Genomic DNA, 15638 nt, shown 5'->3' on the forward strand with positions numbered 1-15638 from the left:
GAGATTTCAGAGGGTGCCACAGAGCAGTAATAGTGTGGCAAAGGGCTGGGAATCGTTGGAAAATAATAGCAATAGAAAATATATCCATTGAAGGTTTTTAAACGCTATTACACGCATAAAATGATGATGACGGGTGTCGCGAGGTGTGGCAGAGCAGTAAGGGTGCGGTACTGTGGCGTGAATTGCTTGGAGTATCAAGTTATGGTAATGAAATGCCGAATACCGCTGTTCAATGCCACGTGGATGGTAGGGGGCAGGTGTGTAATGTCATGGTGGTGGGATGTCTTTTGTAGATTATTATTAAAGTCTAGGCTCGTGAAATACTCAAATCAATATTTGACGGAAAAGTTGCTCCTATTAGAAAAAAAAATTTTACTATTAAGAATAATCTTTTACTTCCAAGAGAAATTTGATAGTATTAAGTAAAACTTTGTTATTATTAAGGAAAAACTATTTACTTCTAAGAAAAAATTTGTTAGTGTTAAGAAAACTTGCTACTTCTAACAGAAAACGTGTTAGCGTAAAAAGAAAATTTTTACATCGAAGAGAAATTTGTTATCTTTGACGAAAAACTTGCTGCTATTAAAAAAAATTCTCACCATTAAGAAAAACTTTTTATTAAGGAAAAAGCTGTTACTTCTAAGAAAAAATTTGTTAGTATTAAGTAAAACTTTGTTACTCCTAAGGAAAAAAATTGTTACTTCTAAGAAAAAAATTGCTACTTCTAAGAGAGAACTTAGTAGCGTAAACAGAAAATTCTTACTTCGAAGAGATATTTGTTATCTTTGACGGAAAAACTTAATGGTATTAGACAAATTTTTCACTATTAAGAAATTCCTGTTACTTCTAAGAGGAATTTGATAGTATTAAGTAAAACTTTGTTAGTAATACGGAAAAAGTTTCTTACTTCTAAGAGAAATTTGATAGTATTAAGTAAAAGTTTTTTTAGTATTAAGGAAAAAGTTTGTTACTTCTAAGAAAAAATGTGTTAGGGTTAAGAAAAACTTGCTACTTCTAACAGAAAACTTGTTAGCATAAACAGAAAATTGTTACTTTTAAGAGAAAGTTGTTATCTTTGACGGAAAGCTTGCATTTATTAGAAAGAATTTGTTACTCTCAAGAAAAACCTGTTACTTCCAAGAGAAATTTTTTAGTATTAAGTAAAACTGAGTTAATGTAAAAAAAAAACTTGGTACCTCTAAAACAAAACTGTTAATATCTTGAAAACTTGCTACTCCTAACAGAAGACGTTTTCGTGTAAACAGAAAATTGGAAATCGGTAGATAAATTTGTTATCTTTGACGGAAAACTTGCTGTTTTTAAAAAAAATTCTTACTATTAATAAAAACCTGGTACTTCGAAGAGAAATTTGATAGTATTAAGTAAAACTTTGTTATTGTTAAGAAAAACTTGCTACTTCTAATAGAAAACTTGTTAGCATTAACAAAAAATTGTTACTTCTAAGAGAAATTTGTTATCTTTGACGGATTAATTGCTGCTAATAGAATTTTTTTTTACTGTTCAGAATAAACCTGTTACTTCCAAGATAAATTCGATAGTATTGAGTGAAACTTGTGTTTTTATTAATAAAAATATTATTACTTCTAAGGAAATCAAGTCCCGTTGTTAAAAAAAATATATTGTTTAATTTAGATTCATAAGCTTATTTTTGGAGTGAAAAGGTTGGAAATATCCTAGGGGTGATGAGGAGGAGTGTGATAGGGATGGCTGGCATGTAATGGCATTGCAGTGAGGAATTATCTTGAAATTGATGATTACGGTCTTGCCCCATGTTAAACTTGAATCAGTGTTTTGAATATATAGTCTGTTACATGAAATATCAGAAACATGTCTTAGAAATAATGATGTGATGTCAGAGGGATGCAGCAGAGTAGTATTAGTGTGGCACAGTGCCGGGAATTGCTTGGAGTGTCACGTTCTGGTAATGGAATGCATGACAGGCATGTACTGTCGTGGTGGCGGGTTGTCTTTCGGAGGTTATTATGAAAGACTATGCGAAAAAAACTTGATCAATGGATTGAAAACATAATTTTTAACAAGAAATGTCTGAAAAATGTCTTAGGAATAAGGATGAGATGTCAGAGGGTACCATAGAGCAGTAACAGTGTAGCACAGGGCTGGGAATTGTTATAAAATAATAGTAATAGAAAATATATCCATTGATGGGGATCAAACGCTAGATTACGCTTAAAATGTTGATGATGGATGTTGCAAGGTACCCCAGAGCAGTAAGAGTGTGGTTCTGTGGCGTGAATTGCTTGAAGTATGACGTTCTGGTAATGAAATGCCGAGTTCCGCTGTTCAATGCCACGTGGATGGTAGGTGGCAGTCGTGTAACTACGCGGTGGCGGGGTGTATTTTGTAGGTTATAATGGAAGTCCAGACTCGCAAAAAAATCGAATCAATGGATTGAAAGCATACTTTTTAACAAAAAATTTTTAAAAATGTCTTAAGAATAATTATAAGATTTTAGAGGGTGCCGCAGAGCAGTAACAAGGTGGCACAGGGCTGGGAATCGTTGAAAAATAATAGCAAAAGAAAATATATCCATTCAAGGTGTTCAAACGCTAGAACACGCTTAAAATGTTGATAACGGGTTTCGCGAGGTGTGGCAGAGCAGTAAGAGTATGGTACTGTGACGTGAATTGTTTGGAGTATCACGTTCTGGTAATGAAATACTGAGTATCGCTGTTCAATGCCACGAGGATGGTAGGGGGCAGTTGTGTAATGTCATGGTGATGGGGTGTCTTTTTTAGGTTATTATTAAAGTCCAGGTTCGCGAAAAACTTAAATCAATGGATTGGAAGCATATTTTTATACAAGAAATGTCTGAAAAATTTCTTAGGAATAATAATGAAATGTCAGAGGGTGCTGCAGAGCTCTAATGGTGTGGGACAGGGCTGGAATAGTTGGAAAATAATAGCAATAGAAAAAAATATCCATTGAATGTGTTCGAACGCTAGAATACGCCTAAAATGATGATGAGGGGTGTCGCAAGGTGCCGTGGAGCAGTAAGGGTGTGGAACTGTGGCGTGAATTTCTTGGAGTATGACGTTTTTGTAATGAAATTTCATTTTCCGTTGTTCAATGCCACGTAGGTGGTAGGGGAGCGGGCGCGTAATGTTGCGGTTTCGGGGTGTCTTTTGTAGTTTATTATGAAAGTCCAGGTTCGCGAAAAACTCGAATCAGTGGATTGAAAGGATAAATTTTCACAAGAAATGTCCGAAAATGTCTTTGGGAATGATGAAAATATTATACAAATGCGCGTATTGTCAAGGTGGTGTGAAATTTTCATAGTCTTGGGTCAAAAAACTCTGTATTTTCGTTAAGGGCTCTCGGAAATAACGAGAAAAAAGGTTCTTTTAAATAGATTTGTAATTTATAACCGATTTTGACTCTAATTCCTGGCGCTTTCAATATGCCGGTTAAGACTAAGTTTTGGAAAGCGGTTGACCATTTTTCAAAGAAAGCAATAACAACTAACCCGCTTCCCCTAAAATTACCTGCTAGGAGCCATACCTTTCTTCTATTCATACAAGTTTTTTTTATTTGTCATGTTTTTCAAGTTTTATTTTTTGTTTGTTGTGTTTTTGAACTACTTTTTCATGGTTTTAATATTGTTATAAATTTTTTTTTAATAATGGAAATTTTATATACAGTATGCCTAATTCTTTAGATATGTTGTTTAAGATGCGTCTCTAATACATTGGTGTTTACACAATTTAAGCACCCCGTTCTGTCTTTTATTGCTAAAAATACAATAAAAACAATAATGTTTGAAAATAGATGTTTTCCGTCTTCATGCCAGGTCGCAATTGTCGCAGGTACAAGAAACATGACGTTCTAACGTTTGTGAAGAATCGGAAATCTCCTTGCATATAATAGGCTATTTTTAAAATGCAGTTCTCAATACAGAAGTGTTCAAATAGCTTGTTGATCCTGATGCTTGAGGCGCTGTTCCTTAGGAAGTGAATTGATCTTTCAAGTCCTAGTGAGGACAAAGAACTAAAGAAAAAAAAGCCTTGAATGTTTTAACGAAAAATAAACTCCCAAAAAGTAATATGTGCGGTCCTTACATAAGATATGTGAACCGTTATTTTTTAAGTTATGTGCTTTCGTTAAGTTGCAAGCTGGGATTTGCCACGGGTCTTGTCGCAAGGCTACATAAAATTGCGTCATTCATATTACACGTGACCATTTAAAACGGGGTATGTCGTGTGACGTCATGATGTCCAGGGGGTGTGACGTGGGAATCTCACTAGCTGTGTTCCCTTTCGTAGAACTCCTGGAAACAGAGACATGCTGCAGGAATCTTGCCAGCCGACCGGTAGAAACAGAGACCGCATTGCCCAGGTTCGAGGGACTAGTAGCTCTACTTATCTGACCTCCTTTGTTAATTTACTATTATTGGCTCTTGTTAAATATCCCGACTACAGTCTGATTAATCATATAGAAATTCTGAAACACAATTGTATCTCCTGGAATCCCAGGAATCTTGCCAGGGATGTCGTGACGTAACAGGACTGCGCTTGAAATCCTATTTCAAATTCCAATTATTGCTAATTGTTAAATATCCCGACATTACTTGAGAAATTAGATTAATCATATGGAAATACTGAAACAAAATTACGTCATCCATATTATATTCCCTAAGACCTACGTCTCTTATATGCTTGAAAAAGTGTCCGCATCAGGATTCGAATGGGATGTGCCCTTGTTAACAGGAGAGTGGGGATACTATTGTTATCATCACTTTAATCTAGCTGTCCTTTGAAGTATCACTGAAAAAATTTCTTTGCATTTTCTTCTAAGTTACTACGGATCTTTGCTTTTCTGCTGGTTTCATAGTTTCTCCTTAACAGCATGGATTATATAATGTCATTGTTTTTGGAGGGTGGGGAGGGGGGTTCATAATGTCAGTTAAATCTTAAGAAAATTTTTACCAGATTTAAAGCGTAAGTCACCAGGAAGAATGAAATCAAGAATCCCACAGGGTCAATGTCTTTAGGGTCAGTATAACCCTCATTTTGATCCTGTTTTATGCAAATTAGTAATTATTATAGCACCAAAACCCTGTAAAAAAACTCTTAGCCAGGTTTTGGTAATTACTGTAATTATAATGAACTGCTATTTTTAATGGAAAGTTTGCATTATGTCATGATGTCATACAGATAACAATACGTAATAGATACCAAAATAGCACAATTTTTTTATCGCACCTTACTTCTAGCCAATCACTTTTGGCCACTGAAAAAGGGCACTAGAAGTTTTAATTATTGTTTAAGTTAGCCAGTTTTGGGTCTTATAGTATCATTGGTTCAATACTATCACCCATGGGAAGAAAAAAAAATCACGCATGTGTAAATTTTATTCTAGTAAAATATAAAATTTACAGTTTTTGGAGATAGGAACTTGAAGCCGCTACAGTGGGGATGTCTGATATATAAAATCTGATGGTGTGATCTTTATATAGATCACTTGAATTTTTGGGGGTTTTCGTCTTTCTAAGAAATCAGGGATATTTTCTCTGGCTTTTAGGTCCTTATGGGTAGCATTAAACTCAATACATTTACATATTTGAAATTACCAGGAAAAAATAATTCTTTTGGTGCATTAATTGTTATCAGAATTCTTTTTTATAGAACAATATCGTTGATCAGTATGCTGCAGCTGTGGATAGCGATGATGAAATGGATTGGGATCCTATACCTGAAGAGGTGGTTACTAAGTCGATTTTTTAAATTAGACAAACATCAGATTGCCAAGAGATCAGTGCGCAGGAGGCGGTTAACACTTATGTTTCTACTAAAAATCAGCTTGTCTTTGTCGTCGACACTAATATGTGGCTGAGTCATCTATCAATTCTAAAGGAACTTCGAGAAATGACTGAGAGAAATTTGGTAAATGTGATTTTATTAGTACCTTGGATTGTTCTTCGCGAGCTTGATCGCTTGAAGCTACGGCCCAAACTTGAAATAGTTGCTCGTAAGGCCGGGAAATATATTCAGAAAGTTTTGAAAAACAGGAAGACAGGATTAGGTATTCAGACAGCTATAGATGCAAAAGAAGCCGAAACTTTGTTTGATTCTAACAATAATGATGACAAAATTCTTAAATGCTGTCTTCATCTTAAACGGAGAGGATTATGTGTAGCTCTCCTTTCTAATGATAATATTCTTCTGACTAAAGCTATGGGCCATTCAATCGAAGCCTTTTCAAGGAATGATATTGCCCAACAAATAACTGACTTTGCTCTGCCCAAGCCTGACTTAAATTTAAGGGGATTGCCAAGTGGTTCGCAGAGCAATATCTTTGCTCAGTATGCTGTAACTATAAATAGCGATGATGAAATGGACTGTGATCCCTCACCTGACGATGTGGCTACCAAGTCGAGTGTTTTATTTGGGGTATCTTAGCTAGGCAATTTTAGCTTTCATTATTTCAGTTGTCGGTTTTTAACACTTATCTAGGCAAAGAAGGGCAATTCGCAAAAATAAATCGTAATGGGGGTAGATATTTTTTGTTGCGTTTATTTGATGAAGATATTAGGAAAATTTGCCTAGATTTGCGTTAGCCCGACATGAAAGTGCCATTCAAATGATTCCATTGGTGAGATTAATAAGCAGTATTTAGCTTTGAGGCATGTTTTCAATCCTCTTTCTTTTATATTCACGTTATAACTACAGAATTAAATTAAAAACAAACAGAAAGTAAAGAAAAAAGTTTGTCAGAAACCTAAAAAGAAAAAAAATTAGTATCAGTAAATAAATGAAACCAACATTTATCTTATATAAAAATTAAAAATGAACTGTTTTTAAAATAGTAAATATTTATGGTAGCAAATAACTGAAAACTGAATGGGAAAAAAGTAAAATATACAATCAAGTCAAACTTAAAAGGCGCCAAACGCGCAGAAATTACTATAAATAAGAATTCGCCTGTCAAGTAGAGTCACCCACGGTGGGGGGGGGTGTTCCTGAGTTAAAATTGAAAAGAAAAAGTATTATTAATTACTAAATGAAACCTTACACCGACCTAAATTAAACTAAATAGTCTAATCGGTGTAAAAATAGAAGATATTTCCCTCAATGAATAAATAAAACCGATAAAGAATCTAAAACAAACGACAAATTAAATTCGGTAATCGAGTCAAACCTCAAAGAAGCAAAATTACTAGAAATTAAAATAGGAACGATTTTCATTTGCGCTTTGCAGAAAAAGAAAAAACACTTTAACAAGATTCTTTTTTTTCATTATAACATTAAAAAAAATAATGGAACTTCAAAACTCAAAACAGTTATATTTCAAACAATGAATCGGGTTTCATATTGTTGATATACAGTAAACCTTCATCTTTACTTACTTAATAAAATTTATCTGCCTTTCACCTATGCTCTTAATAAATAAAACGTTTATCGATGCGTCAGTTCAAGATCTTGCTTGAAAATGCAACATAAATTATTTCAGAAATTAAAAATATTCGGTTATATGTGTTATTTAACCGCAAGTTTTCTAAATGAATGAAGGGAACCGAATTTTCATTATAATTTTCAATTAGACTATCCGAATAAAATATATATTTAGTACTGAAACTATTAATGCGGCTATCTTGTTTGACTGTTAATCTAAAAAAAAGTATTTTTCAAAAAAGAATTATTTCAAAGGAAAGTAAAGAGCCAAACTTAATCAAAGATGAGTAGAAACAAAGTCATAATATAGCTCATGTCTAAACTAACGAAAACTGTTTTAATTGAATAAATGAGACCAAAAACGAAAAGTAGTTATAATGAGTAATAATGAGTAAGTCAAACTTAGAATAAACAGAAATCCCCAAAAATAGGTGCAGGGCTAATGTGTTCTATGTCTTCCTAAATCCAGAGTCATTTGCGTTGTGCTGAAAATAATTTTTATTTAAAGCAATATTTCAAATAATTTTGATTCGAAACAGTTTTGTTTTCGATTTTATATGTTTGTTTAAAAAAAAGATTATTGTCATAACATCAGCAACAACACGACAAAAAACTATATGTCATGGCTAATCAAGGTTTACAGACAAGAGTGATGCTACCTACCCCTTCCCTACTTCTAAAAACCTTGAACAGTTTGAATGTCATTTTAATTCTGCTTAAGACGATAAGAAATTTTAAAATAGTGGTTTTTACTTGCAACAGCAACAACTAAAAATAACCACAATGTCCTATATTACGGAAACGAACTTACATCCATAGACTAATCTGTAACATATATTGATGTTCATTCCTGAGGTACCCTAGTTGATTCGAGTGCTCACTGGAATTTTCCTCTTATGTCCTTCAGGAGGAGAGTTCAAGTCCTGATGCAGTAAATTCTTAGCCTATAGATGGGCGTAACGGCTTGGACTCCGCAAATTTAGCCACTTCACCGAGAGTACGGTGAACTTATGTTTAAACAAATTTCCACTTAGTATTAAATGTCAGATGGGGCAGTAAACACCTGGCCCTGCTGCAAGTAGCAAGTAATAGCAGTAGATATTCAAAAAATTTTCAGACCTATGAACGATATTATCAATATATAATGCTCAAAATATATTCTGGTTTTTGTAAAGCGCGAGCGAAAATGGTGTCTCATTGGAGTACAAAAGAAAAGGTTTTGCCTTTCTTGTGTCTAGTAATTTTTATTTGTTTTCAGTTTGACTTGATTATTTAGTTTTAGTTTCAAATACTTTAGATTCTTTTTAAGTTTCATTTATTTACTCAGGGATATATTTGCTATTTTTACTTTGAGCGTATTATTCAGACTAATTTAAATTTGTTTAAGGTTTCGTTTACTTGTTCATTGTATTTTTTTCTTTTTAAGTTTAACTTAAAAAGTAGATTGCGTATTTTTTTTTTATATATATATTTGGCTTTCAGTTATTCATTTACACAGACATTTATTAGTTTTTATATGAGTTGATTTTCGTTTGGATTTTTTGTCATTTTCAGCTTCATTTTTTCTTTTGGTAGTTTTTTTTACCTTTTAGGTTTGACTAAAAAACAACCCTTCCTCCAACAAACTGGACAGGGGCCTACGGTCCAGAATGCAAACATTATTTGAATTTTATTATTTTTTAATTTCCACCATTATAGAATGGTGAATACGTTCACATTTTAGTGATACTTAGAGTATCGATGCGTATGATTAACGTGTTTAAATTGAAAAACCTAGGCCTCAGCCCCCTTCCACAACACATAGCATAATTCGACCTGGTCTATATACACATAGCTTATTTGATTTGGTTTTAAATTTCCTAAATTTTCCCTGAAATTTTTAACTTGCATCCTGTTCAATTCCTGAGGTTTAGCATCTGTGCGATTTGGTAACATGGATTCTCTTTCTTTGAAATACTAGCTCTACAGTAGTAGTAGTAACAGCAGTAGCAATACTATAAAAATTCATTCTCAGAGTCACAAGCAGATGTAATTACAGCCGTAATTAATTGCTGACTTAATTAGTTGTTGCAGTTACAGTCGCAATCTCAGTTGCAGGTAGTCATAGTCGCAGGCACAAGCAGTTGAAGTCGCAAGTAGTCAAAAACGAAACAGCCGCAGTCATAAGTAGTTGTAGATGTAATTAGTTGTTGCAGTTGTAGTTGCAATCATAGTTGCAAGTAGTCATAGACGCAGCCATAAGTATTTGAACACGTAAGTAATCAAAAATGGAATAGCCATAGTCATAAAAAGTCGCATTTTTAGTCATAACTTGTCGTAATAGCAAATTAGTAGTAGCATTAGTAGTAGTAGTACTAGTAGTTGAGGTGGTAGTTGCGGCTGTAGAACAAGCACAAATAGTTGTAGTAGCAACGTTTGCATGTAGTGCAACAGATTTTTGTAATTAGTATAATGTCTCTGGACTTTTTTTATACGTTTATGCAGTGTTTATGTTAATTAAATTTTTTTATTATTATCTTGGAGTTTTCAGGGCAATATAGTGATTATTATTACACTTGTATCGCATAATGTAGTCTCATGTTCATAGTAAAAAAAAATATAGCCACCTTTTATCGTCCTGGAAGGTCAGATAGAAAACTTTTTTATGAACTTGTACAAAGGTCATCCCATTTTACTAACTACAACACTTAGCAGACTTTCAAGGTTACAGAATAGATGGACTTACAGAATAGACTTACAAAAGACTTACAGAATAGATGAGAAATATATTATTTGGGCTTTATATTTAGAAATATGCAGTTTTTCGTAAAAAAAATTATTCTGTTTTAAAAATAATTTGATTTTAATACAAAAGGTTTTTAACCCCATTAATTTCTTTTAATATGAGCCATTGACCAACTCTCTACGATGTTCCAGTGCCAAGCTATCTGTGGAAGAAAAAAAAAGATGCCGTTTAGGCAGAATACTGTAGTAGCTGTCACTTTTCATGATTTTCAAGCCAAAATATTTCCCTTGCTGTTCAAGCCAAGGAACAGAAAGTTTCCTATATAGGGGATTCGGACAAGGTGGTTCTAATGGCTTACTTTTTTATTTTGTTTTATATTTCTTAACATTGGACGTGATATTCTCTTGCTAGGTTGTTAGCTAGCGCTGCGACCCGGATTAAAAAAAAGAAGAGGACCTAGGACAGATCCCTGAGGTACCCCAGCCATCGAGGACTGAGGAACAGACGAAGAGAGGAAATTACCTCCATCTATTCGTTGCTTTCTCTTATCAAGATAAGATTTAACCAGATCCGACGCCGGGCCGCGCACACCACAATTATCCAATTTACGAAAAAGAATACAATGGGATATTGTATCGAATTCTTTTTTAAAATCTAAATATATTGTTGCTGAAATTTTACCTCTATCTAAGCATCCATGGATATATTATATGAGAGCAATGATAGCGTGATCAGTATTGTGTCCAGACCTATAACCAAACTGGGAATTTGTGAAGAAATTAGACGATTTAAGAAAGTCATAGATTCTCTTATAAATTGCCTTCTCAAATATTTTAGAAAATGCTGACAAAATAGAAATAGGGTGGTAATTTGATGGGTTTTCACGATAGTCACCTTTGTGAAGTGGAATTATCCTCGCTTCTTTAAAAGCAGATGGGAAAACTCCAGTTTTAAATGAAAGATTAACTATATGCTGTAATGGAAAAGTTACTGCAGGCAATATTACTTGAACAATTATAGAACTAGACCCGTCAATTCCCGCTGAATTACCTGGATTTAGATCACACACTATTTTTGTTATTTCAGACTGAGAAATAGGCCCAAGAAAAATTGAATTACTTTGAGGATATGAAAAGTATGAAGAAAAATGTTTATTACTACTTGAATCAAACTGGTTCATTACTAGTAAAACAATTTTCTGTCCTATACTAGCGAAATAAGTATTCAATATATCAGCCACTTTCTCCAATTCTTTAGTAGTCGATCCATCTTCTAAACTAATAACTTCAGGAAACTTGGAATTCCTTCTTTTTTTATAATAGAATTAATTAAAGACCACGAGTGCTAGGAGAATTTTGAGCTTCTTCAAAAGACTCTTTATAATACCTATGTTTCGACAATCGTATCAGTGTGGTTAATTTATTTTTGGAAATTTAAAAATTTTTAATATTATAATCAGTTGAATTCTTTAACTGCTTTTTAAATAACTGATTTTTTTTTTCTTAACTGATATCAAAATTCCAGACGTTATCCACGGCCTTATAGAAAATTTTTCACTGCAAATTTTCTTTGTAACAAATGGGCAACTAGAATCAAGGCAGCAATTGAAAATTCTTAGGAAAGTATCAGTTGCCATATCTGTATCCTCCGTGGACATTACATCCTGCCCATCCAACAGACCAAGGCTTTCATTCAGGTGCTTTAATGTTATTTTATTTATCAACCGTACTTGACGTTCCTTACTTACCTGCGGTATTTTATAAGTAAAAGCTAAATCTGAAACCATCATGAAATGATCCGATATATCACTTAAAACAGCAAAATTTGCTTTAATTGTTAAAGATGTAAAACTATTATCAATGAGAGAAGCAGAACTATGTGAAATTCTTGTGGGTATAAGGCAAGTAGGAAGCGGATATACAGAAAAGTAAGAAGACAACAACTTCAGAAACGATTCATTTGAAGCTTATAGAAGGTCAATATTGAAATATTTAGAAAAGACAATAACTTTATTTTGAAAATGAGGTAGATGCAAAAAATCATGAATTTTAGAAAGGAAAGACTTGACTGGAGAAGAAGGAGGTCGGTATACTACGCAAAAAACTACGTCTTTTTTTCCAAGATCAATGTCAGTCACTAGTACTTCAAAAAACATTTCCTCATGAGAACCTTATAGATTTGCAAGGGGTCGAAAAGAGATACCTTCTTTAACTAATACTGCTAAACCACCTATGTGCCTTGTCAGTCGGTTTTTGAAAGTAAATTGATATCCAGGAAAAGCAACATGAGGAGTCGGGTCTGTAAGAAAAGTCTCGAAGAATCCAACGACATGACAAGATAGCTTATGAACTACATCGACAAGATCATTCTGTGAACTAAAATTTAAAAATCCTGTTCTCACAACACCGGTACTGGGATGATCAGAAACTTCGGAAGGTAATTTATATTTACATTTTGGCAAATTAATTAGTCCACCATCATTTATCTCATTTCCGACAAATTTATCATGGCTCTGGAAAATGGAAAAATTAAAAGGGTTAGACTCTAGGTGTCTCAGTCTATCCCCAATACAATTATCATCCAATATAAATAATCAGAATTATGATCAGGACTAGCAGAAACTTTCGCAAAATGCACACCGGACAATTGTTCTCAAGATATTTTTAGCAATAAAGGGGAAATGTATGTTTAAATTATGTAAACATCTAGGTAATAGAGACGTGACCCGAATAATAAATTTTAATAACACAGATACTATGAATGAAAACAAATTGACAAGCAAGAAAACATAAAAAAGACAGCTAAAAAACACGACAAAAAATAAAAGATGAAAATGTCATATTTTCATATACGCAAAAAAGAACCATTTATTACCGAAAACTGGAGGCCTCTAGCCTGCAACCCCGGGGTGGGGGAGGGTAGGGGAAGGGGGATTGATATTAGATGCAATTTAAACCATATTAAGAGCTTTAAGGAAATACCAGTTTTTCCTTAAGGTAAATTTATGAATATTAAAAAATATCCTAACAATAGGTTCCACGTCCTGCCTCATCTTTAAGCTCCAGAGAATACTAGTCAATGACAATGCATACCACCTTGGTAAATTATGGATGATATTAAACTTCCGATGACAACGCTACATCTCCCCCAAGAAATCTTTAAGGCATTTCCTAATAAAAACGATGGTTCTGAATCCCGTGATTCAAGTTTTTTGCAACTCAAGCCAATCATGATGCCCCACCAAATACTCCAAACTAGCAGGGCATTTCACCCATGTGACACCGCCCCCTCCTCCATCCCCTGGGTGACCTGGTACTAGTGAGATTTCCCATTTTTTTGCACTCGTTAGAATGATGCGCTACTTTCCCAATTTGATAGAATCTGGGGGGTATTTGCTTTCAAGATATTAATAAAGGGAAATGCATGTCTTACTCGTGCTAAAGACTAAATCTTAAAAAACACAGACAATGAAAATAAAAACAAATTGACAAGCAATATAACATAAAAAAGACAGCTAAAAAACAAGACAAAAATAAAAGATGGAAATATCATAATATACTATACGCAAAAAAGAACTATCTATTATAGAAAACTGGGGGCTTCTAGCCTGAAACCCCTGAGGGTAGGGGAGGGGAGAGTGATATTAGATCGAGTTTAAGACATATCAAGAGCTTTTAAGGAAATACCCCTTTTTCATTAAGATAAATTTACGGATATTTCACATTATCCTAATAATAGGTTCCAGCTCGCACCTAGTAGCATTCATTTTCAGAGGATGTATTGATAATAGATGTAGTGTTTAGGCGTTATTGTAGCTTTAAAATGATAAGGAATAACATGCCAAATTTAAGGAAAGACGAACGGAGAGGACTCCAGGGGAGGGGAACCGTTTTCTCCATCACCAGCTAAACACTGTTTTATTTTTTTTATTGTTAAGCAAAGTGGTAATTTTCAAGCGTACATTTATGGTTATCCTGCCTCCCACCACTATGGTACCGACCTGTCCCCTGGTCACCTCCAAGGAAGTGTCCAGTCCCCTCCCAAGCGGTTTCTCTTAGCCCAGGGTACATATTTACCAAAATATCAAAACACGCAAAGGAAGGGAATTCCATTTCGAGAAATTCTTGTTACCATCCACCCCGTGCGCTGTGGGGGAGTTTGGTCTGAATCTACTCTTTTTGGGGGACGGAATCCGGCCATCCTAGGTGAAATGGGAGAGTTTGGTCTGTGTCTATTCATTCCTGGGACGGAATTCGGGCTTCGGCTAGGTGATAAAAAAGGCTAAAAAACGGTCTCGCTCGAGATAATTTAAAGGTAGTAATAATAGAGAAATTATTGCTGAGTTTCTACATCAACCCTCTAGCGTCAGAGCATCTCTGTGCAAGAAGAGTAGATGTCCAAACCGTTAAAAAGTATACATATGGTCTAGAGCAGACTGGCGCTACGAAACTGTTTTCACACTAGCAACAGCTCACCACAGGACACCCCCCCTCTTTGAAAAGAGAGAAGCCCCCCTTTTTTCTTTACTAGTGTTAGATACTCTAAGCATTTTACTACAGAATTTCCACTATAACTACTCTAAGACATCCCCTCTCATCGCGTCATCTCTCCAAAACACGTTTTAGACATTTATCGCTAAAAATTTTATTTTCAAGTCATTCATTCGGGTTTTCGAAAGCAATTCAGCCCACAGTACAGCATTATAACTACTCTAAGACACCCTCTGTCATCGCCCCATCTCCTCCAAAACACTTTTTCAGACATTTCTTGTTAAAATTTTTATTTCAAGTCATTTATTCGGGTCTTCGCAAGCAATTCACACCAGAGAGTATTTAAAACACTTCTCGAGCATTCTTATTTTTTATTATGATTTTACAGCTTGACAGCGATTTCTACACTTTGTCATTGATTTTTATGACTTGGTTCAGAGTTTTAGGATTGACTCCATCATCTAGATAATTACCATATGATTTTTCCTGGAATAAATCGCTTTTCTGGAGCTGTAATGTTTCACTGCAATAAGACACACTCGTTTCTCACTTGATGCTTTGTAAGAACGTTAGAGAATATGATTTTTTATCCTGGAACACCAAACATTCTTAGGTTTAATGTTTTTTGACAATAGGAAATAATCTCATTCCGTTACCACTATAACAAAATTCATAATCAGTATAAAAGTCTTCTAATATTTGCTAAATACAAATACTCACAGTCACTCTCTTGGAAGAAGCAAATTCTCGTTATGGTGAGAACTTAACTGTTAGAAGTAACAAACTTTTTGTCAATCATACACAATTTTTCCTAGAAGTAAAAATTTTTTCCTTATGGTAACAAGTTTTCTGCCAGAAGTAGCAAGTTTTTCTTAACACTAACAAATTGTCTCTTCGAAGTAACAACATTCTTCCTTAATAGTAACATACCTTTACTTAACACACCCAAATTTCTCTTAGGAATAATATTTTTCATCAGTGATACCACATTTC

General features: G+C 34.2%; 1 protein-coding gene across 1 annotated transcript; it reads left to right on the forward strand.

Annotated features, from left to right (window-relative positions):
• Nucleotides 1-5861: 5861 nt before the first annotated feature.
• Nucleotides 5862-6437, forward strand: LOC148949044 (transcriptional protein SWT1-like). The gene has a single exon (XM_089093598.1). The coding sequence runs from the start codon at nucleotides 5862-5864 to the stop codon at nucleotides 6435-6437; it is 576 nt and encodes a 191-aa protein (XP_088949724.1).
• The last annotated feature ends 9201 nt before the right edge of the window (nucleotides 6438-15638 follow it).

The sequence above is a fragment of the Artemia sp. Qi Xiang Cuo genome, chromosome 8 (genome assembly GCF_049724085.1).
Source record: "Artemia sp. Qi Xiang Cuo chromosome 8, ASM4972408v1, whole genome shotgun sequence".
NCBI classification, from domain to species: domain Eukaryota; kingdom Metazoa; phylum Arthropoda; class Branchiopoda; order Anostraca; family Artemiidae; genus Artemia; species Artemia sp. Qi Xiang Cuo.

Excerpts from the sequence above, each read along its gene's own strand:
- LOC148949044 (XM_089093598.1), top strand. The coding sequence starts at position 5,862 with ATGTGGCTGAGTCATCTATCAATTCTAAAGGAACTTCGAGAAATGACT.